We start from the raw sequence: 24,703 nt of genomic DNA, 5'->3' as shown, positions 1-24,703 counted from the left end.
CAGTTTTGTAGTCCATTGAATTTTGATACAATAAAGCGCAAGTTTCAAGCGGGTAAAAAATTCGCATTGATTTTTGAGATGTTTTTTCGGCGGTGTTCTTCTCTATTCAACGCATGCTCGACATTTTTTTATATGGAGAAAAACAGCGAACACAGTCAACAAAAAAAAAAAATGTTAAAAATAAAAGCGGTTCTTTGATTTGAAAATACCTCCAAAAATCGAGTTTTGAATAAATAAAATTGAAAAATTGAAATTTTAAGAAATGTTTACCAATATATTAGAAGAGTTTAAACTTAAAAAGTTTGCATACAATTTTTTTAAATTTTTATATTTTTCTTCGCCTGCGTATCCATGCTAGAACTGCGCAATTATATACAAACGTCGTTTTAAATTTCATCAAATTAGATTTTATCAACGAAATCTAAATGAGATTTTCGGAGTTACTTTGAAATCAGCATCGCTAATGTAAATATTAATATTTCCTTTGAAAGATGTTGGTGAAAGTCTTAGAATGTAATAAATTTTATAATTGATGAAAAGACAGTACCGATTTTTTGTGTGTACACTACAAATTTTATACAACTGCTTGTATAATGCTATTTATCGGTGATCATTTCCTCTAAAATCTCAATTACAACCTCATCTAAGAAAATAATATTTAAAATAAAAGTTATTATTTTGTTTTTATGTGCCTTTCTGTGGTCACATATGCCGTTAATATGAAGCAATAAGTTTCAAACATCAACACCCAGCAATTAGAACCAATTACGGGAGAAGACAACCAAAACTTTTGCACTTCATTTCTCGACTCTCGACGCGCATGCATATACACATACATGCGTACATGTGTGTATGTACGTTCAATAAATACAGTGGCATCGAACAATTATGTGATCGCCAACATTCGAAATCGAATTGGCAAATGAAAAAGAAGAGCAATCGCATTGCATTTAAAATATTTTTAAAAAGTCTGATTACTGAACGATTAAGCTCAAACTCGAAAACACAACAGTTTAATACAACGGCTATTATTTGATATTAATATGCATGTATGCATATGTATGTATGTAAATCGGATATCAGGTTGAAATCGTTTAAGGGGTTAGGGGTAGTCAGAATTTTCAAAAAATCGATTTTTTTTTTGCATTTTCTTAAAGTATAATATTTTAAAAATATTGTGTAAAAATTTGAAGTGAATCCGACAAATACTTTTCAAGTTATTCAACAATTAACAAAGGGCGCTCGGCCGCTCCGGAGCCGATAGCAAAACTTTAAATGCGTTTTTCTCAAAACTATGTTTTTCAAACTGGTGAACACTGTTACTTTAAAAACCGCTACGTAGATTTCAATAAAATTTATACAGCTTTTGAAAAACATAAAAAACTTGTGCCTGATCGAAGGATTTTTTTTTTTTTCAAAAATTTCGATTTTTTTTTAACAATTAACTGTTGGTTTTTTCCCGAAAATCTGAAAAATATTTCCTGAGGCCGCCATTTTGTTCATTTGGAAAAAAAAAAAGCTTCGATCCGGCTCGAGATTATCTATCAATAAAAATAATTTTTCTCATCCGATTGGTTTTAGATGAATCTGCAAGGACTTGTGATGTTCACCGCAAGGGACTTCTGGAGAAACGGGCTTCACACAAACAGCGATAACTTTTGCAATTATAAATTTTTTTTTTTGAAATTTTGGTGAAGTCAAGTTAAAATATGATGTTTTTATGCTATGTTTTTATTTTTGTTAAATAAATTAATTAAGTAGCAAAAAAAAATTCGTGAAAATCATCATTTTTTCGGGCCTCTGACTACCCCTAACCCCTTAAGCTGTTGTACGTTGTCGAAAATAAAATTGAACTGGTTTTGATTGTAGCTAGTGACACAGTGGCGCTTAATTTTCGCTTATAACATACATACATATATACCAGCATGTGGTTCCTTGGACGGTTGGTTAGCAGAATTTTATTGACTGGTGTTGTTTGAATTGCCCTATGATAATTCAAGTTCTTATCGGTCATAAATATTGAGTTAGCCGACATATCAAAACTATCGAGATAGCAAAATAATCGCTAGACATAAACAACTGGCGTAGGGAGAGCTCTCTTTGTGCGCAACTATCATTCGGTTGGTCACAGGTTCGATGCTTATTCTGTAAATGAAACTTCAAAATAGCGGCAATGGCAAGTCTCCGCGAGCATTTCAGCCAAAAATAGCTTCTCCTCAAAACATATGACTAACGGAATCGGTAGGCTCATCCATTTGTAGGACAACATTACTATACATGTCTCAAAAAGGGGGAGAAGGCCAATAGCTCGATAAAAGATGTATGCGAAATTATATGTGCATGTGTGTGAATACGCACACACACTATGGTGAGTGATAATGTTTGACTGCGCAAAGTTGGACATTTCTTTGAGCTCGATTCGTGGCTGAACGCGCCTACACACCGCTTGGAAGCTGATGGCTGTTAGAGCAGAAAGTTTGCACCTGCTTCCAGCTTCATTTTGACTCTGTAGTGTTTATCTTTTATGCACCCGTATGTATGCTTGCCTGGGAAAGTGTTTATTCACATTTATTGATACAACAGGATTTCGATTTCACTTTTATCCGGGTTTGACATATTTTTGAAAGGCGGTGGGTGTATTTAGTTACATATTTGCATTCGACATGGTGCATTTGATATCTTTCTGTGTGTTAACAGCTCTACTGGTAGCAAGCATTTCATGGCACTCAAAGATACTGCAGATACATTTATTTATAACAATCCTAAACAGATATAAATTTATATCAATTTGTATAACATATTCGGGCACGTTCTGCAATCAATTTCCAAGTGAATTTCAGTGCAATTGCCATATATTAACTCCTTTTTTTAACAGAAACCACATATATAAAACGCAAATTACATAATTTAAACTCAAATACTTTCATTAAGCCACTCTTCGCCTTTCTATGTTTATTTATAGCTTTTCATTGGCAATGAGGTCAGTGGCTTGTGCGAAGACCAAACGCCTATCAGTGATTGACCTGAATTCTCGTTTTCCTTTATTTATTAGGTCGATCAGTCGCACGATCAGTTTCGCTCCCCTCCAACTCATTTATACCGATTACTGCACTGTAAACCCAAAAGGGATCCGGTCAATATGTCCGCGCCAGTCAGTCGATCGGTCAGCCAGCCAGCCTACTGCAAGCAAGTCATCAATCGCTGCATGCGTGCATTAATGCGAATTATATTCGATGTGAGAAATAAATAAACTGGAAGCAATCGAGAAAGTCGAGAAGAAACAGAATTCACACTAACAGATGTGCAGCTGCGTTACTCGCAACGACAAGTGTAAACGATCGATCGGTCGGCCGATTGTTGGCAGAGGCTGAGCAGGCGGTAGGTGGCGCTCTCTGCAAATTATTACAAGCACTTGTGTACTACACAGACACATACATATACATGAAGACAAGTATTCGAGTTGGAATGTCAACTGATGTTGGGCTCTTGGGCTATGGGCTCTGGGCTGTGGACAGCGTCGCTCAAGCGGAAAGGAAATGTATTGATTTTTATTTATAAACGTGCATTGTGCAGCGTATGTATGTGTGTGTATGTGTGTATGCACTTTTAGTTTGAGAGCTTGTCTGCCTGCTTTTTCTTGCTTTATTGTCGCGGTTGCGCTGCATTGCAACGCTTTTCTACCACGTTGGCGTCTTTTTTCCTTCAAAGATCATGCGGCCAACGCATGATAAACGCTTGATCAGCAGTTGCTGGTGGGTGCCCGTATGTAGGTGCATATGGTATGTATGAAGTTGTCTGGCTTGTGGTGTTGGCGCAAGCAGTTGGCGATAGCAGCAGAAGAACAACGTAAAATGGTTCGAGGCAACTCCTTTTAGCATTAAATTATTCAATTCACACGCAACAGGTTTACACTTCTTGTTTGACTTGATTGTAAAAATTAGCGGTGTCTTCCCTATCGGCGACCAAAGCGGTCAACGAATCGCAGATAGTTGCCCACGCGCGAAGCATACGGCGGCATTGATAAGCTTTACCGGCGTTTGCTTATTAAATTTCTTTAGAAATTTGGGTTGCATGTTTATACTCTTTCTCTGATTGGTTTTTATTCTTTTTTTATTCCTCTGGCTTTAAATTGTAATTGAGCTTCTGCGGGCTCAATTAGCTGCGATCATAACAACGGTCGAATTTTGCCTACCCATAACAGCGCCTGCGTGAAGGTACTTGTTTATTACAACCTGTAAGGCAGTCACTTCGGGTTTTACGCAAAAAGCGTTGCAGCGGTAATATGCAAGTCATGCGTATGTGCGCCTCACGTCGAAGCCGGTTTGGCTGTTCCGTGTGCTGCATGCTTTTTAGGGATTTTTGCGGACTTCGTTTTTGTTTTTCTGCAGCGCCCAACTACTTATTTTGCTGTTTCGAAATATGCACCTCATTTATTAAACGCTTGTAAAAATACTTTTAGTTGGTTTTGACTTCATGTGACGTCAGCAAAATATATGGCGTTGCATTTGGGTTGTTCAGCAAGCCTGACTTTTCGTCGTTAAACATATTTTTAAGACAACTTTTTACGTTTACTGTTATGCATTGAAGCAAAGACAATAACAACTATTTGGTAATTGAAAAATTACAATGCAGCACTACGCTGAAACTGGTCATTTTAATTGGATATTTAGAAATTGTAATTTCTCCCTAACAAAAGCGCATTAAAACCATCTAATAACGGAGTTTGTGTGCAATATCGGAAAATATTCAAAAAAAGTAAAATTGAATAAATTAATAGTGAAGAGCTGTCAAATTTTTTAAAAAATTACCATGAAGCAATAATAGTAAAGTTCAGGAAGCGCCAAAATTGCAGACGTTTATAAAATTTTAATAAAAAATATTTACAAGTAACGGGTGATTTGTTAAGAGCTTGGTAACACAGAACAGAAATATTGTAGGAATGATTTTTTTTATAATATGGTAGATAATTTCATGGGACTTATTTTTTGAATATGTTATTCGGCATATACCGTCAAGTTATGCCGTCTCATTGGAGCCAAATGTCGTCGATGTATAGCTGATTAATTTTTGGAACTAGACGACGACCCTGGCAGCCAGTGCTTTAGATTTGAGTGTAGTAAGAATTATTTCTCTTTAAATAAATAAATAAATAATTTTGGAAACCAAGATTCAGGCAGCATGGCTCGGCAGCGCTCGCCATTCAACGTAACAGCCGCTCGGTCAAATTCGCGAACAGATTTATTTTTTATTTTTATTTTTGTCCAAGTAAATTTCCACAATTTACCGTTAAACGATTCATGGTTACTTGCCAAACCTTACCGAACAGAAATGTCGACAAACTGCTCAGCTGTCAAATCATAGTTATCGACATAGATAGTTCTCATTCCCACGACAGTCGGTTCTACGTTTCCGGAATGACCCGGAACAGAACAGAAATATTGGCCAAGGACTTGTTACTCTATTGCCTGTACATACATGGGGAATTGTTATACTGTTACAACAACAACAAAAACCTACCCATAGTTCTCATGCAGCTAAAAAAACACCCGATACATACAACGTTAAGTGCAATCACCCAACGAAGCTGGATAGAGAAAAAGAAAACAATTGCACGGGGTTAAGAAAAAACTTATAAGGATTTAAATGAAATATTTTGTAGGCAAATAAATTTACAATTAGAGACTTTCGGGTGCAATTTTTCCGAATGTAAGCAAAATCAGTAAAATTGATTTGGCGAAAGTATGAAAATTGCACGACAATAGTCAAACGACGACACTTCAATCAACTGAATGTACACCCAATGCGCTCGCAACAAGATTATCAAATAGTCAATGGCAATGGCAAATGCCCACTTGAAATACTTTCTGTGCATTTTACGGCTAATAGACTAGCACAGAAATAATGCATTAACAACCATGGGAAATGGGAATCAACCATGAATTTTATAGGTGGAGTTTTTCCAAAAGCCTAAAGCACTTGCAGCACATGAATTTTATTTATAAATATTTACATATGCATACATATACGTATTGCAGGAAACGTTTATTGACGCACATGATTGGTGCACTCAATAATTTTCAATGACACAACCAGCAACAAAGCACTGATTCAGTTTGTAAAATATGGCAGAAAACCAAATATCTGCCCACTTTCGGTCACATGTTTTTCCGTATTTATTATTAGGCATTAGCGAGCTTTTTAATTACTCATTAAGGCTGTTGCATGCCACAAAGTGCGATGATGTTTTCGAATTAAATAATTTTATAGGTTTCTTAAGATTCTTGAAGACTGACACAGTTTTGGCGTTAAATAATGGACAATTTATGAGGCTCTTCGATTTTTTTGTTTTTAATTTTTCGAGCTTTTACAGAATGCTTCAGATACAAGTACATTTTTAGTGGGCTCAGACAAAACAGCCTAAGGGGAAAAATACGCTTTCGAAAAAATGCATTCAATGCATCTGTTTATGATAAGAAATCAAATGTTTCATAGTATAAATAAATTTTTAAAAACCATTGTTAGCGATTACGATTACAGAACTTAGTGCCCCAGATACCGTTTGTTTGAGAGGTGTGTCACACCGCAAAATATCGTTCAAGTTTATGTATCCAATTTGAGAAAATTTTCTCAACACCCGACAGAAATGACACTTAGAGAGACAATAATGTATGTACCTACATACATATATTTTGATCAACCTGTGTTCAGTTCCATCCACATTACCATATATTTATCTAGTTTATTTCCTTACCGTGAGCCAGTGAAAAGAAAATTTTAAGATTAATTTTCACTTTTCTAAACAAAAATGGAATCTGTTACTGACGGTAGTGATTTTTTTTAATAAATTTTAATGTATTAATGTATATATATATGTATATAGCACAGGCATAGCATACTCTAACTAGGACACTTGGTTACTCCCTCCACCACTTCCTCACTTGAAGCTCCTTCACTCTTCATTGTTGAACAAAAATAAATATAATTTATTCAAGATTTTCAAATGAAATATTTTGATTTGGTTTCAAAAATAACTCAACAACATTCGTAGAAAGCGATGAGTGGGCGCTTCAAAATGTGCTAAAGAGCGGAGGCACAACAAAATTTGAGTTAATGGTAAAACAAGGAATAAAAAATAAATAAAGCGTAGATATTTGAACAAGCATATTTTTAAAATAAACAATTGATTTTATTTATACTCGTATGCATGTATGTTGCTGCTAAAATGAAAATATTCAAAATTTAAAATGTAAATAATTAAATTTCAATATCTGTCGGCAAAAAGCACTTTATAAAGTATAAAGTTGCCCGTGAAAAATCATCATTTTATTGATATAAAAGTAAGACGCTTCAAGTTATGTAGTTTACTTCGCCAAAATCCCGCAAAAATGATCATCATAGAAAATTGAGTCGTTTGCATGAATACTCCACGCACGTATATTAAAATTTACATTATTCCCACTCTTCTAATTCCTAGAGTCTGGTTGCCTGCCTGCATATTCCTTCCTCTTAAAAGTCTTTATTTTTATGCTACAGTGTATCGAAATGAAAACTTTTCGCCTGGCTAATACTAGCGGCAACGCAACTGTTTAATGCGTGCTGCGTATTTTAATTTAATTTTAGTTTGCTAATTTATTTTCATGAAGCGTCGCACCAGTATTGCGGTGTATTTTTGGGTGACACGCAGTCGTCGATGCCAGACGCTTGGCGGGCGCACGAACGCTTCACGTGATTCACCCATGATTACTTGTCAGAGAGGAGAGGCAATGTAATGTGAGCATATTTATATACGTACGTGTGTGTGTGCACAAAGTGATCTTCATAGTTTTTTCTTATATTGCTGCTTTTTGTCTTAATTTGTATTACAAGTACAACTGAGTGTTTGTTGTTAAATAATGTTGTTGTTATTTTGTTTTGTTACATGAAGTAGAATGCTTTCCCGTGTTTTTTCTGTGTCCTCTGCGAGTATAAGTTTATATATGTATAAGCATTTAACCGGCACACAAAGCGCTTTAAAATTTACTTTTCTTATTTAGATATCATACATACATACATGTACTATATATAAGTATGAATTCTCGTACAAGTAGGCACACATACATTTGTAGTGCTAGCATAAAATTGGCGTCTAACCTTAAGCTGTAACGGTAGTGTGTCCCTCGCTGCTAAAGAAATGGCGAGATACTTTCAGATCTACTAAAAACTTATAGCTAATTAAGTTTTTTCAAATAAGTGGCAATAAAATTTAGTTTTATTAGCTATAAACTTTTATATGTAATTTTAGTTGAAAGCAGTGGCTTTTGTTAGAAACAAGCATTTTGGGCCCTACCGTAGTGTCACTGTAAATTAGAAAGCATGCAAATACATTTCATTTTATATCTCCGAGCTACAATATGCCGTCACAGATGTGATTACAATTAGTCTTGTCAAGTCTTTAAATCTTAACAAAAGCGAATTTGCGAGAAGTGTTGAACGAGTTGTAAAGAATTTTCACATCAGCGGCTCCGTTTGGGTGAGCTACAGCGCATACATTGAGAGTAGCCTGAAGAGAATTATGGGTAATCTATGCATATGGTTTGTAGACTCTAAGGGCCGTTGATATTTTGCTTGTCGCATATCGCGTAGTTGGTTGGGAAGCTCCGGCTACTGTTGGTAGGACGCAGTTTAGATTTAAAAGCGTAACTGAATTTTCAAATCATTTAGTCTGCTGAGAAGTATTGGCGGTTGTATAAGCCAGTAATTCATAGCGCAGTTCGGTCAAATATATGCGCACAAAATATAATTAATTGGGGGGCAGCTACAATGCAAAAAAAAAAAACCTATTTCGACTAAAAATACGAAAAAGTAGTTTTTTTTTATATTTTGAAAATGAAAATTAATTAGAGGCACAAAAATCATTCATGGCAAATAAATTTGGCACGTACTGACGCAAATTGAGTTTTATGCCAAAACAGAAATTCGCCGAAATCAATTTATCTTTATCCATGGCAAATGCAAAAGCAATCCATTAATTAATAAAATGGTATTAATAGCCATCTAGTTGTTTGGTATGATAGCCACATTTTATAGCGCACTATATTCGCATGTAATTTGTGATGCCTTTCATAGACTTCGACTGAGTTGTAATCAGTGATAATCACAGTGAATTCAAGTTATCAGCGAGTCACTTAGAATCAAAATTGATTAAGCTGATAACGGCATTACGAAGCTATAACCAGCTTAACAGCAACAAAAGCATGCAACTGTGATTAAAGAGCAAGCAAAATTTCCGTCAATCACACACACATACATATGTAATGCGCTGTTTTGACTATATAGGAACCTTTTCTGACATTTCAACAACAGGCGCGGAAGGTAAGGGCGTCGGCAAACGTGCACAAATATTGCAGTGCTGAGCGCTTAGACAGGAGGCCAAAGTTTATGCAATCAGCATAAATTATTGTTTGTTTGCATGCATTTTATAATTAAATGAATGCTTTTTTTGGCACTTGTTGACTATTCGAAATACTTTGTTTCAGTATTTAATGCTAAATGCGAATTTTATTCACTTTTTGTGGCGCACTCTTATTATATATTTCTATTTTTTTTATAGACATACGCATTGCGGCTTATTTTCAGAGTTGCTAATCTTAGCAATTAACCGCCTTAAATGTATTTGATCCGGTGTTAATGCACGCGATCATTAACAAATCATGTCATTGATATAAAAGTGACCGCAACTTTGAATGAATTCGATAATGAGGGTGTGCACATACATACTAACTAGAGGTGGAGAACTATCGATAGGGGGCGCCATCGATATTCGACGATAGTTAATTTTGAACCATCGATAGTGTCGATAGCGCCATCGATAGTATAGCCCGACAAACAAATTTATTTTAAATGAATACAAGAAAATTATAGTTTATTTTAACCAAAAGTTACGGTTCAAAAATAAAAGAAAGTTAACATTTTTTTCTTTGAGTCGGGTTCGCCTCTCTGAAATAATTTAGCCCGCCTTGCTGAAAGTTCTTTCGGATTCTACGGACGTAGCGGGAATGCAAAGATATTTGCAAAACAGCCTTTCAATAGAGGGAAATACAGTTTGATTCACCTGGAAAAAAAGTAATATATTTAATTATATAGAACTTATAATTCGTTGAGCGGCAATTGCCCTCTCCAGATATTGCCTTTTAGTCAGGATTGCATCCACTCGTGAGTTTCCAACTTTGTTCATCGATCGCTCACCCAAAAAATCAAACAAAGAGTCTTGGGAACTTGTATCCGGTGCGACGGGCAGATTAATTAGGGACTCTTTGACGGGGTATTTTGCTAGTTCATTTTCAAAAAATGTTGCTGCTAGTTCAGCGTTTGAGCTGTGTTGAAATCCATTTTTTTTAAAGCGTGGATCCAATAGCGTAGCCATCATGCAGACTGTCCTTTGCTCGTATATGGAAAGGCGTTTCTTTATTAACTCCATTAATATTTTTGTCATAGTTTTTCCTTGCAAAGTTTGTAGCAGAGGTGAAACACTATCCATTTTGCGGAAAAGTCCATATGCCATGGGTATAATTAGCGATATGGTTACATACTTTCCACCAGAAATTTTCTCACTTGCTTGCTGAAAGAAAGCCAATACCTTTTCAATATCTTTTAGCGCAAGTATTTCCTCAGCAGTAAATGGCTGCGGTGCATTTGTCGTTGATAATAAGACTTTGGCAATGGCATCGTTCGTTTCTAAAATACGCTCAATCATGAAATAGAAACTATTCCATCTAGTGGGTGTTTGTTGCAACAAAGTATACGCCGAGACTTCTTGAGCTAATTTAAATTTTTCATTCGCTATAGTGCTTTTTTTAAAGAATCGAACAATTGATTTACACTTAGTAAATAAATCTTGAAGTACTACGTCATCAACTTTTAAAGCATCTTGCACCGCCAGATGAATAGTGTGCGCAAAGCATGGCAAATTACTAATTTGCAATATTTCACATGCTTTAAGCATGGAGCTGGCATTATCTGTTACAATGCATACCGTTTTATTGAGGATGTTCCAATCAATAAATATTTCTCGCAATGTATCTGCAATGTTTTGCGAACAGTGATTAGTTGTGCTTAACAGTTTTTTCGTAGCCAATGATGCTGTTTTTAATTCGTGATTATAAACAAAATGACCCGTCACAGTCAAAAAACTAGCATTGGCACTTGATGTCCACAAGTCACATGTAATAGCTATATCCGAAACATTTTGAAGTATTACTGATAACTTGGCAGAGGTTTCCTTGAAATAATTAAACATAAGCACATCTCGTAAGTGTGTCTTGCTCGGTAGTTTGTATCTAGGATCCAATACCTGAGTGTATTGTACAAACCCTTCATTTTCTACAATATTGTAGGGCTGCACATCTTTGGCAACCATCTCAGTTAAGGCTTTGTCAATGTCCGTCTTTCGCTTAGAATTCGAATCGTACAAGAGGGCTCTTTTGAAGTAGGACTCTACAGAGTTCATACTCGATCTGCAACTGCTGCTTGTAGACGCAGTGTCGTTCCTTTCAGCACCTACAGCTCGTGTGCTAGAGTCTGTTTTTTTAATTTCCAAGCCTGAATGAAACCTTTTCAAGTGGTCGTGCAGGTTTGACGTATTGCCGCTTGTCTTGTATTCTTTGCCGCAGTCAAGACATTTTGCAAATTTTTGTCGTCGGACCTCTTGAAATACTTCCAGACATAGGAAATTTTCCTTTTTTTTTGTAATACTCTGTCTATCTGGTTCAGAGTCATTGCTATTGCACTCGCAGTTTTGCTTGTCGATAGTTGAGGGGGACACTCGACGTTTACCTTAAATTCCACACATTGTCGATCAAAATACTTATGTATAATATATTAAACATACCTATTTTTAAAAAGCGCTCCATATCTATCTATTTTTTCTTCTTGGAAATTGCTGATACAGAGCAAGCGCGAACAATTTTTTTTGGCGATGTGAGACGCCTGCTATCGATGGCACCATCGATAGTGGATGGCCCACTATCGCAAGTGTCTGCTGCTATCGATTGTGGCTCGATAGCGCCCAACCATCGATAGTTTTCCACCTCTAATACTAACACACTTATGCATGCATGTAGGCCAATAAAAGCAAAATTATACAACATTTAGCGAAATATATCCATTGCTGCAAGCAGTATTTGTGTATGTATGTATGTATGCGCACATGTGTTGACGTTAATAATAATTCCTTGCATATTTGCAAATATTTGTTTGTTTGTTTTTATTTGAACTCGGGGGTTATCTAAATGCCGTGAGCGCTTGATTGATAGCAACGTTAGATACGTAGACATGTGTGTACATACGTTCATATATACATATATAATGCTATGCAGCAGCTTTTATTAAGGCATTTTACTAAGCTGGCTAAATGCAAATTTACATAGCATTTAAAGAATTTTTTAATCAGCCTGAATTCTAAACAAAGCCGCTGAGTAGCCGTAATTTTCTATGGCTGAGCAGCCATAATTCTTTGCATACTGGGACATATTTCGAGTGAGTCGCTATTTATTTAAAAACGCTACAGAATGAAGATCTTAACTATCACCAACCATGGCGTATAAGCTGTGCCTTTGTTCTTTGATTATCTTTATAAATTCCATTAGCGCTGGAGGTCTCTGCTTATTAGTGATAATAATACTGTACAGCCAGCAACTCAAAAGCTGCTATAAGGCTTTCAGTTTCGCTGCAGTTCTTAGCCATATGTCCTACAGACCTGCGTGTGCAATAAGGCTTAAGTGGCAAAGCAATTTTCAGAGCCTGCTTGGCTTATCATGAATAGTCTATACCCGCTTGAGGCTGTCTACTAAATCAGTACTTCATACAACAATATTTTATTATTATTATTATTTAACACATGCATATTGTACACATGTAAATATGGCGTGTTTTTTAGCTGCATACGAACTATCGATATCGATAACTTGGTTTGATGGCAAACTATGTTGACATTTCTGTTCAGTAAGGTTTGGCAAGTGATCATCAATCGTTTAACACCAGAACAACGCTTCTAAATTGTGGAAATTTACTTTGAAATATTAAATAAGTCTGTTCGCTAAGTTCATAGAGCACTGGCCGCACCAACGGCCCTTATTTCTTTTGAAATGAGGAAAGGAGCCATCGAGCCATGCTGACTGAATTTTTGGACAACAATAGATTTATTGCGATATTCAAGTCACCATTGACGCCATACGGCTAAATTTGTTGGTAAAAGTAGTTAAAAATTGGTCTCATCGAATGCACACCATGAACTCGTAGACGCGGCGAATATATGCCGGACATGATATTCAAAAAATAAGTCCCATGCAATTATCTACCCATAAAAAAAAGAAAATCATTGCAAAAATATTTATGTTCTGTATAATCATTTCAAGTTCTCAAGCTTTTAAAAAACACCCGATACATATGTATGTATGCATATTAATATGTATGCCCCTAGTAATTTTAAGTTCTAACAGATTTCAAGAATTTTTATAGCACAAATTTTATAAAAGTCGACATATACACGACAGACAACATTGGGTAGGAAGGTTGCATGAAAATTAATGTCTATAAATAGCCACAACACATCCGCTACAATGACCAAAATGTACAATAATACAAAAATAACAAATTCAGGCATTTTCATGTGCATATTTTCAGAAAGGCGTTTTGACTCATCATACACAATTCAAGTGAAAGAGAAATCATTGAAAATTATGAGCTGAGAAAATGCCATTTGAGTGAGTGAAAGCAGCCTGTTCGTATCGCAGCAATCGCGCCACCCCTGACATATTTTCATATCAATATTATATATAGTATATATGAAGCGCCATGTTCTTCCTCATATTTTTCAGTAGGTTTTTTTTGGTGGCTGACAGCTGCTAATGGCACCACAAACGATTTTGTTCAATGAAGTCTATACGCACTGATTAAATATTTAATGCCAACTTTTAAATTCTTAAGTAAATAATTAAAACGAGAGCCAACTTTTACTATGAAAGATTGCTTTGCTTTGACTTAAAACATATCATTGCGAAAAATATCAAAGCAAAAAGATGCAGAGTAGGCGGGTTCGTATAAATCTAATACCTATAATGTCGCGATTTTAATAATTTTTCAGTTTGCGGGAAACGCCATAACGTGATCAGTCTCAACGTTGGGATTTACGTCAAACTATGAACCGCACGTTAGGCAAACATTTGGGTTTACATTTATACATTTATTGTGGTGAGCGTCATCACCGACACCCAAACGCTTATACATCAATATTTAAGCGCCTATTGTGTAAAAATAGCGAAAATGATTTATATAGTCGTGCGCATATTGAAGGCACATTTGTCTGTTTGTCTATTTGTCGAATGGAACAGCGCCAAGTCGGTGTCACATTTCCGCTATTGCAAATCTGTCGACTCGGCGACTGGCAAATCTAAATAAACCAGGCTGCACTAGTAAACCACTGCGAATGCACATACAAGCGTCCAAATGGCACGAACAAACTAAATCAGCGCCGTTAAATGGAATGTAATGCATACGCTTGCTTGTGGCCCAACGTGGCGTATGAGTAACCGTCTAAAACAAAAAAAAAATAGATTCATACTGCAACTCTCAATTCGCTATCATCTCACATCTCACAAAAGACAAAATAGAAATAGAAACAAACACAAAATCCTAAATAGTAGGCAATATTTATTGGTCCACTCACCTTTGTTCGCTGCATTTACAGCTCACACACTCCGTTTCCGTGCCCGCCGCGTCACTGTTGCGACTGTCGTTGCTATTGTTCGCCATTGCTGAACGGTGCAGACAGAATTTGCGACTGAGGCAAGACTTCGGCTGCATTTGGATGACTGGTGCGGAGAGTGTGCGCGGTAAACCGCAATGGGCACGCCCCTCTTGGCCGTTGAGACAGCCAGCGGTGACGGTGATAGGCACCCGCTGCATTTGCTGTTGCTGTTGCTGGTGCTGCTGGTGCAGTTGATGGCTGGCGAAAACAGCGGCCGCACTATTGGCCATGGCCTTCGATGCGAGTGTGATCACTTGGGGGCGACAATAGCGCGACGCTCGGTTTGTTTCGTCATTGTAACTGGAAATAAGAGAAGTGAAACGTTGAAGGGGAAATTAGTTGAGATTTATGAATGCGCCCTATATTTAAAGAAAGATAAATATTTAAAGAACAACAAATATCAATAAGAATATATATATACATATATTCTCCACTGTTTCCAAATTTTCTACGACTGCAGTTGTTAATAAACTGCACTTTGTTTATACCGAAAAATTTTACTAAAAGGATTTATGATTGCCATAATAAGTAAACGCGCTGTACGAATATCAGTAAACTTTTGATGTGTAGTTTTATAAATTATGACCCTCGTGAAACTAAAAAGAAAAATTTTTAATTCAATTTTTCAGCTAATATAAAACAATGTTTTTTAAAATCCTCGTGTATTTTGCTTCGCAGATGGAAAATATATAGTGGAAGCGGACAATTTTTGAACAGTGCGCAGATAACTGCATATTCCTTTACATGTTTTCAGAATAATGAATTCCAAAAGTTGCTTCCTCAATAAAACTCAAAAACAATTCGGACCTTAATGCACTCACAAAAATTATTGCGCGAATATTTTCTTAAAATGTTTTTTTTTTTTTGAAATTCAGATACAAATGTCTACATTGTAAGAAAATTTTGCAAGTCATAAAAGTTTTACGCATTTGGCACAAATTAGCTAAAAAGCGCGGCACGAACTGGGCAACTGTCACCAAATTTCCGACAGCTCCATCGAACCATGTGGCATGCCATAATAAAAAAAATTTTGAAACGAAAGCAAAAGCTATGGAAGAAAAATAGAAAAAAGCAAGCTGCTGCAAAACACTGCTTCTTAAACAAGAATTTCCAAAAACAAAAAGCTAAAATTCTGACTTTTTTATGCACGCACATTTTCCTTCATACGTAGCAGCATCATAAATTTGCAGCGCGTGTTGTCATTAACCGACATAACCCCCGCATTACTGTCTCCACACAATTAATAGCACACAACTAAATATAATTGCATACATTTTGAAGATAAAAAACACACAAAAAATGAAAGCAACAAAAATTAATTTAGGAATGAAAGTAAGTTCGAAGAGCGAAGGAGTAGCAGAACAATAACAAATATTCGGAGGCACGTAGCCAAGAGAAAAAAATGCACTGGCTAGGAATGACGTATTTATGTCTGAAAATTAACTGTATATCAGCAGTGGGAGCTGGGCGAAAGAATGTTTATTGGTGCGCTCATAAATGAAGCAACGAAAAATATAAAAGTGAAAAAAAGTGATACGGCGAATAACTAATGAATAGTTGTTGTTTGGCAGAATTGTTTGAAGAGACGCCGAATCGGCACCAAATAACTACAATACTACGTAGTTTTAGGCTTTTTTTATTTGACGTAAATAAACGAATTAGTGGACGAAAACGCGCGGAAAAATTTTTCGATTCCATGACGTTTTGGCACTATCAGCAGCAGCTAGCATGGAAAAATTTGCTAAAAAAGGCTATTTTTTCAATGAAATTGACCTTACGTGATACAAAAAATCAAGTCCCAGCAGTTTTTTCTAATCGCTTACTACCAATGGTGCAAACATACATACATATGTATGTGTGTATATAAAAAAATGTTTCCAAAAAGTAAAAAAGTATCAGAATTTTTCAAATAACCACCCAGTTTGTTTTCAAATTTCATAATACGTCTGGTAAATCAGAACACTCTGTATATGTATGTATTTAAAACAATGTTATATATATATGTGCATACATGTACATATATATACTATTTTTGTATATTTTGTGCAAGGTCGGCCTGAGAATAATTAATATTATGCTGTTTTTTTTTTTGCTACAATGAGTAACGACTTTCATTATTCAGATGGGCGGGTATACACTTTTTTTGTTTTTGCAATAAAAGAGATATCATTTTTGAGCGCGGTGGCACCTCATTTAAAAGAAATTTGTGTAGAAAATTTCACTTGTTTATTTTCAATTTTTGGTGTATCTTTGCTGTTAGCGCACCTCTGTTGTGAAATTATTTCTACAGGTCCTTTTTGAAAGACACTATGGAATCTATGTACATTATGAATTGACAAGTGGCCATCGATTTGTGGTCAAATTTTGTCGATTCTAAGATGAGAATTAAAAATAAATAATTGGTTATTGACTCATTCAACCGTATGTTGCCTAGCAGATCATCAGTGTTTGACCACAACTTTGCTTTAACTTTATATTTTTTATTAGAAGAGATAAGTTTGTTTTGGTTGCGCCTTGAATTGCTGTTGATGACGAAAATTACCGCTGATGTGCTAATTTTGATTTTTGTCTGTTGAAACTTGAGGGGTGAGTCGCTCATCTAACTCAACTTGTACATCCATTTTTGAAGTACGTAAAATAATGTCAAGTGGCAGCAATGACACAAACAATTATCACATCACAAATGAAAGAAAAAAACAAAACTTTTGTTTTCAAAATGTGGAAATTGCTTTTGTGTAAACAATTTTCTTTAAATTTTTATGTATATTTTAACACCCAAACCAATACACTTAGATGCGGCTAATTACTTACAATTTCTCTTTTCTTGAAATAAGTTGACATACATACATCTACTGGCAATTGTAAGTTTGTATGCTTAATAATAAAAAATAAATATTCCATGAATCTTTACAAAATATTTTCTAAACAAACCAAGCAATTGCATTCATTTCTTTTAATATTCGATTGAAATAATTCTTTACTTGATTATAACGGGTGGCTGATGAAAGCCGCTACCAAAAAAAAATTGAATAACTTTTTTTCTTTTTAAGTTATCTGTTCCATTTTTGTTTTAATTTGCAGATTGATCTTCAAAATTTATTAAAATGGGTAACTGGGACACGCAAACAAGAATTTGGATAGTCCGCCGCTATCACGCACTGGAGTCCGTAGTTTTGGTACAGAGAGAGTACAGGCGGATGTTTGGCGGCGATCCCCCGAGCAGATGGACCATAATGAGACTGGTGAATAATTTTGCTGAGCAAGGAACAGTCGCAAGAAGGCCTTATCATCGAAACCCACCAGTTCGGACGGAGGAAACGATCGCTGCTGTAGCTGCAGCTATACAAAGCAATCCAAGGGTTTCAACAAGAAGCTTATCTGCTCAACTTGGTGTCAGCCGACAGTCTTTGCAAACAATAATGCACAAAGATTTTGACTTATTTCCCTACAAAATTCAAATGGTTAACAAACTGAATGCAGCAGACTTGCTGATTCGCTTGGAATTTTGCCAGAAGATCCTGCAAATGGTGGAAGAAGACCAAAACATGTTAAACTGCCTTTTCATGTCTGATGAGGCCCATTTCGATTTAAACGGCAATGTGAACAAACAAAATTGTCGAATATGGAGTAACCCACAGATACTCTACGAGACGGAATTGCATCCTCTTCGCGTGACAGTGTGGTGTGCGGTTTCTTCACGCTGTATTGTCGGGCCTTATTTTTTTGAAGAAAATGGTCACACCGTTACGGTTACTGGAGACCGTTATTTGAAAATGCTGAAAGAATTTTTCTATCCAGAACTACGCCGAAAGAGAATTCCTTTCAACTCTGTGTGGTTTCAACAAGATGGGGCAACGTCTCACATAGCCCAGACTGTTATGACATAGTTGCGACGAAAATTTCCCAATAAACTGATTTCAAGAAACTCCGAATATCGTTGGCCCCCCAGGTCGCCTGACCTTACTGCACCTGACTTTTTCTTGTAGGGTTTATGTAAACAAGAAGACTATAAAACAAAGCCAACAAATTTGGATGAACTAAAACAATCCATTCGGGCAACAATTGCGGCTATTCCTGTCGCAACTCTCAAAGCAGCAATGACCACTTTTTACTAAGATGCCGCACTTGGGTCAACGAGCATGGGGGGCATTTAAATTCAATTATTTTTAAAACTAGTTAAGCTACATTTAATAAATTTAATAAAATTTAATGACCTTGAACTTGAAAAAAAATAAATGAATTCCATACACTAAAAAAAAAGTTATTTGAGTTTCTTAATGTAGCAAAATTCATCAGCCACCCTGTATTAGAATTATAAGGGGATTTAAATTATTGCCTTATCTTTAAATTATATTCAGTAATGAGATGATATAATATTTAAGATATGGAGTATTATCAGTGTTATCATGAAAGCGCTATTAAAAAAATAAAAATATACTTAATTACTTACTTTATAATTATTGAAATATGCGACTTAGTACGCACGTCCAACTGGGGGTACACAAAGTGTCTACGTGACTCCCAGTATCTCCAGAAAGAGGGTAATCAAAGGAATTTAGTAGTTATTTATTTTATGATTTAGCACTTGCTCATAGAGAACCATGCCTGTGTATTGTTAATCGAACGCATGCACGTCATCATCGATTGTGAAAATTCCAGTACTTAGCATTGACCATAGATAAGAGCAGTGTTACCTTCTTTAATTCAACTGTATTATAATAAACTATGAATGGAGATTAAAAGTGTGCTTTTTTCTATCTATAAACAAACAATGTACAATCTTCTTCAAATTGATTTGTTTAACCATTAAGTAATAATATTAATAATCATTATTAAATATTACTTTTATTTACTCAACGACAACGGGAGAGACTAGTAACAGAAATGAAAACAGAAGTAGCAATAGAAAGTAACAGAGGAACAACGAATTCTGTGACACATTCTCAAGTTAGGCGGTGCTATGTTAAGGGAGCGACTAAGGACTGTCTCCAAACATTTATAGGGAATGCTTATGCTGTTATAACATAACCACAACGACCAGATGTAACAGAGGGTGCGATAAATACATAACTATTAGGCAACATAAGCAGTACAAAAACAGCACCGGGAACTGGGAATGATTATGCTGTTATAACACAACCACCAAAACAACAGTTATTGATAGGGTGTAACAGAGAGTGCGATAAATACATAACATAACAACATAAGCTGTTCAAAACAGAATCGAGAACTGGGAATGATTATGCTGTTAAAACACAACCACAAAAACAACCGTCATTAACACGGTGTAACAGAGGGTGCGATGAATACATAACTGTTAGGCAACATAAGCTGTTTAAAAACAGAACAGAGTAGTTGAAGTTGAACTGTTTCTGTTTAAGTAATACCATATATGTATGTATGTACATGCATGCATGTTAACTGGTAGACACGCATTCATGACATGTTGTCGGTATGTAGTTTATTTTATTAGTCTACAATTTCAATGCCTTCTAAGCCATAAAATCCAATACAGGAAATCCTTTCAAATTTTTAAATCATTAATGTCAGCATACACAAAATTTTCCTTAACTATTAACTTTCAGCTAACTGATAAAGTTGGTACCCGTTGGCATGACACGAGTCGCCGCATAATCGGCGTAATTTCAATTAATTTATAGCCGCACATCCCGCAAAGTACTTTTACTTTATCAGAAATTTTTTAAAGCCGAGTCTGTGTGTAAGTTATTTTTCTATTGTTAGCAACACAATAAAAAGTATACAAAGCAATTTTAAATGAAAGTGAAAATACATAACAAGTTCATGTCGTTGCAAGTGTTGGCACAAAGCACAAACAAGTTCGAGAGTTGAGTAGCTATTCGAGCACTTGAAGATATAAGGGAAAAAACGATCAATTTGTTTTCAAAGGCACATATTCACACGAAGTTATGATTAAAGAAACACATTTTTTTAATTGTGCTTTTGTTTTGGGACATAACTTGTATGGTAAAACGCGATCTTTTTGTTTTCTTCATAAATTCTTATCGAATAAATTTTATGATATAATTTCGCTACTGAGGCAGTTATAAGATTTGTTTTTAACTCGAAACTTAGAACAAGCTCACGTACATGTGTGTGCAGACCGAAACAACTGTTTTTCGTTACTGCTAATTAAATTTATCTCTTTACTAAATTAAGTAGATCTATATTTTAGTACAAACTATGTCCTCTCCCCTCCATAATAATCCAATTATACTTTGCTATTGTAAAAACAATTTTTTAGTTTACAATTTTTAACAATAAATGAATTGAAAAGTTAACAAGGGTGATTTTAAAAAACTAGAAAAAAGTGTGAAAAATCCCCATTGTAGCTCATTTGCGCGAACTATCAACGTATGCCACCAAGTATATTATGTATGATATGTATATATGTGAACATATTGTACATACATATTTCTACTTTCCACATTGACTTCCCTCCCCACTATCAATTCAAGTGAGAAGGCATCGTAATACTACATTTTAAAAGCTTCCAAATCAGGCAAGCCGGCGACTAGACCGGCTAGTAGCTAGCAGCCGGCTTGAGGTTGTCAGTAAGCCAGGCAACAAGGCTGCTACCACGCCACAGTCGCGTGCTTATCACCATACTTGTACAAATGTCAGTATGTATGTATTTTTCGCGACTTGTGACAATACGAGTTCAAGTGGGCAAGATTATTAAATAGTGATTATGCACTTATAACTATTTACATACATACATAAGTAGTTGAGTAGATTTTTCAAGTTGCCATGATCTATTTTCGAGGTAAACAATGGAGTAAATGATATTTACCGGCTATTTTATTAAAATTCCCTTAGTTTTATGATTATGAAATAAAACTGTTATTAAAACAATGAAAGAAAACTAGCGATTCATGTTTGATTCTTTGTTTATATTAAACATATTTTAGAATAATCTATGTATGTTACTCGAGGAAGAATTTAAAGAATTTTAGTAAATTTAATTTTAATAAATAAATTATTTTGAAACACTTTAAGAATACGCCAGTCTCTTATCTGCGAGTATCGAACTAAGAAATATTACTTGGAAATAATGAGAAATGACATTGAAAATGATAAAAATAAATTTCCCAAAAACAGAAATCTGACGTAATTATCAAATATTATGCTCAATTACGTGCATCTATTTAGGTGAAATTTGCTTGCAAGCAAATGCGCTGGTACTTATTTCACACACACACACACATTGTACAGCTTTCGTATTTAACAGGGAGTGCCAGCATGTGTACACCTATGTGAAAATTAATGCTGAAGGTCTGTGGCTTGTCAAGAATACTAAATTGAAATATCCAATCAAAACTGAGAAAAAAGTGTTAAAAAATTTCAGAAAGCTGCACTTCTACTGGGAAAAATTTTCTAAATATTTCATTTAAATAAATAATTTTATTAAGTTTAAGCAAATGGTTACCTAATTTTACCGGTATACACCTATCGTACTTAATAGGGAGTGCCAACATGAAACTGTAAACTTACACCTATGTGGAAAGAATGCTAAAAGTCAATGTGAAGTGGCTTCTTTCTCAAGTATACTAAATTGTAACATCCAATCATAATGGAGCATTTTTTTTTTTAATTCCAGACAGTTGAACGTCTACTGGGATGCAAATTCTTTAACATTTTTCTTATTACCTAGCACAACGTATTCCATTCTTGCTATTCCTAAAATATGAATTGCTATTATATTAATATTAAATTTGCTTAAAAAAATATTTTTGGCCTAATTTTACTTAGCTGCTCTCATCTATTAGTCACAGATCAAGCATGCTAATAGATCAATCTGCGTGCTAGTAAAAGCTATTGCCGGGTCTAGTTATTTTAGCAAATACTTCCGTCAGTCCTACACACGAATGTAGGTATATATAAGTACATACAGGCATTGCATTGGGCATATTCACTTCTGCTGAATACCTGGATCAAAAGTTTGACAATAATATTATTTTTATTTTTTTATTTAGAAATATATTCTAATGAGTATCCAACGCTTTGAACTTGAACGCTCTTAGCAAGACATGGCCTTCATGACTGTCAAGAGCAGCTGCCCCAAAAAATAAAAATAAAAGAACACAAACAAAAAATAGAGAGAATATCAAAGATGTCAATGGTTGGCTGTTGACAAATATGCTAAAAGAAAAAATATTGCTAACTACATATTTTTTGTATTCATACATCTTTCAGATGTGCGTACGCTGCTGAAGAAATAAATCCTTGTGCTATTCAAAACCTCTGGCATTCGAATTTTTGGGCGTGCTCGGCAACAGAAGAAGCCATGGAAATAATACCTATGTATGTAGGTATACTCGCCTGTGCACAAAGTAACAGGCTGTGTTATATTGGAAAGTTTTAACAGTTTTTATAAAAAAAAAAACAGTTCATTCTACAACTGATAATAACTTCTGATAATTTTTTTGCAAATGGAGCTGGACATTTTCTACAATATAAAAAATAGTTCGGCTTAAATAGTATCTCGGCTTAGCACTTTTTCTGTCAATCAATAAATTAAAGTAAATATAAAGTTTGCCTATAAAAGTTAACAGATATACGTATATATATACAGACATATATGCTATGCATACAAATTTGAATTCACGCAATTCACGTTTGCTACAAAGTTATAAACATCCTAACTGGATGAACGGCGTGTTTTCATAAATTTGACCCACACACACAACAGCTATTTCAAATAGTTTGCTTCAATAACTGAATATATCTTGCATAAAATGTTTGATTACATTATTGCTTAGCAATTTCGAATAATGAAAGTGAAAGAAGATAAAAGTAAAAATTAGAAAAAAATCGAGGAATTTTAATTCGAAAGTATTTACCCAGCTCAGTGGCCAATGATGAATCAGAATATTCTATTTTGGTGTGATCAAAATTTTGTACTTTGCTTAAAATTTAAATCGCAATTGATTCGGAATAATCTGATATGTGATTATAATACAATAATTATTTTTAAACTTTAAGTAAACTATACATCTGCATTTGATCGGTTGAACTGATTCTCAGATCGCCTTTTAATTTAATGTGACGCATTTGTAAGTTATTATAGCGTGTTAAAAAACACAGGATTTCGAACTACTCTGTTAAACTACACGGTTAATTTTCTTTACGCAATCGATGCTCTTCATTCGAATTTCACCCTTATACGAGTATCCTTAGATTTATTCTATGTTTTACAACATCATTAAACTCCAAAAATGTTTTCGCGCTCTCTAGGCAAGGACATGCAAATATTTTTCTAAAAACACGAACATTTTTTCTAAGTTCTACGAGGTCCCATTTCTACCTGCTGACTGAATTAACAATCACTTTGAAGATCACTTTAATATCAACTTTTTTGTGTAGGTGTAAAAACAACAAAGAGGTCTAGGCTGCCGTTATAAAAATATTCGCTGTAAAAAGGCTTAATTTAATCGCAGTCAAAACATTCGCTGTTATTCAGCAGCTATTATCACAAACACTATTAAAATCTTTCACTCAATTTAGGATTTGTAATCCTGCTTCAGCACTGGCATTCAATAATTTGTTTAACGTTCACAATTCGATCACTCACCGATGATTGTTCATGTAGTCCGATAGGAAACTAACTGGCGGACTATGGCTGAAGATGGGTGGACTATGTGAAATCATGTTGTTGGCTGCGACTTTAATTATGGTTGTTGCTTTAATGGCCGATGTTGTTTTAGTTTGCAGTGGATTATTATTGGCCGTCTGCTGATATGATTAGCGGTGGCAAACCTTGATTGACAACGAAGATGCTAAACCTTGTTGCTTTCTCCTCGCACAATCGGTTGGTTGGTCAGCTGTTGTGATAGTGCGGATTGCCTGGACTATTTACAGATAGCTGTTATCGCTTCAGAAATAATTTGTGTGCTGCAAGTA

The 24,703-nt window shown here is 35.2% G+C and overlaps 1 protein-coding gene across 2 annotated transcripts in view; it reads right to left on the bottom strand.

The window, feature by feature from the left end:
* The window catches only part of LOC128860677 (protein phosphatase 1 regulatory subunit 3C), a 34,043-nt gene that overhangs the window by 5,175 nt on the left and 4,165 nt on the right, over positions 1–24,703 (bottom strand). For both annotated transcript variants that reach the window (XM_054098335.1, XM_054098334.1), the window contains exons 2-3: positions 24,375–24,694; positions 14,702–15,082 (exon numbers count right to left, since the gene is read on the bottom strand). In XM_054098335.1, coding sequence (XP_053954310.1) covers positions 14,702–15,082; positions 24,375–24,451 — 458 coding nt within the window. In that variant the 5' untranslated portion in view covers positions 24,452–24,694. The remainder of the gene's footprint in view (positions 1–14,701; positions 15,083–24,374; positions 24,695–24,703) is intronic.

This window comes from Anastrepha ludens, chromosome 4, assembly GCF_028408465.1.
Source record: "Anastrepha ludens isolate Willacy chromosome 4, idAnaLude1.1, whole genome shotgun sequence".
In the NCBI taxonomy this organism is placed as follows: Eukaryota; Metazoa; Arthropoda; class Insecta; order Diptera; family Tephritidae; genus Anastrepha; species Anastrepha ludens.
This window is presented reverse-complemented; position numbering and strand designations above follow the sequence as displayed.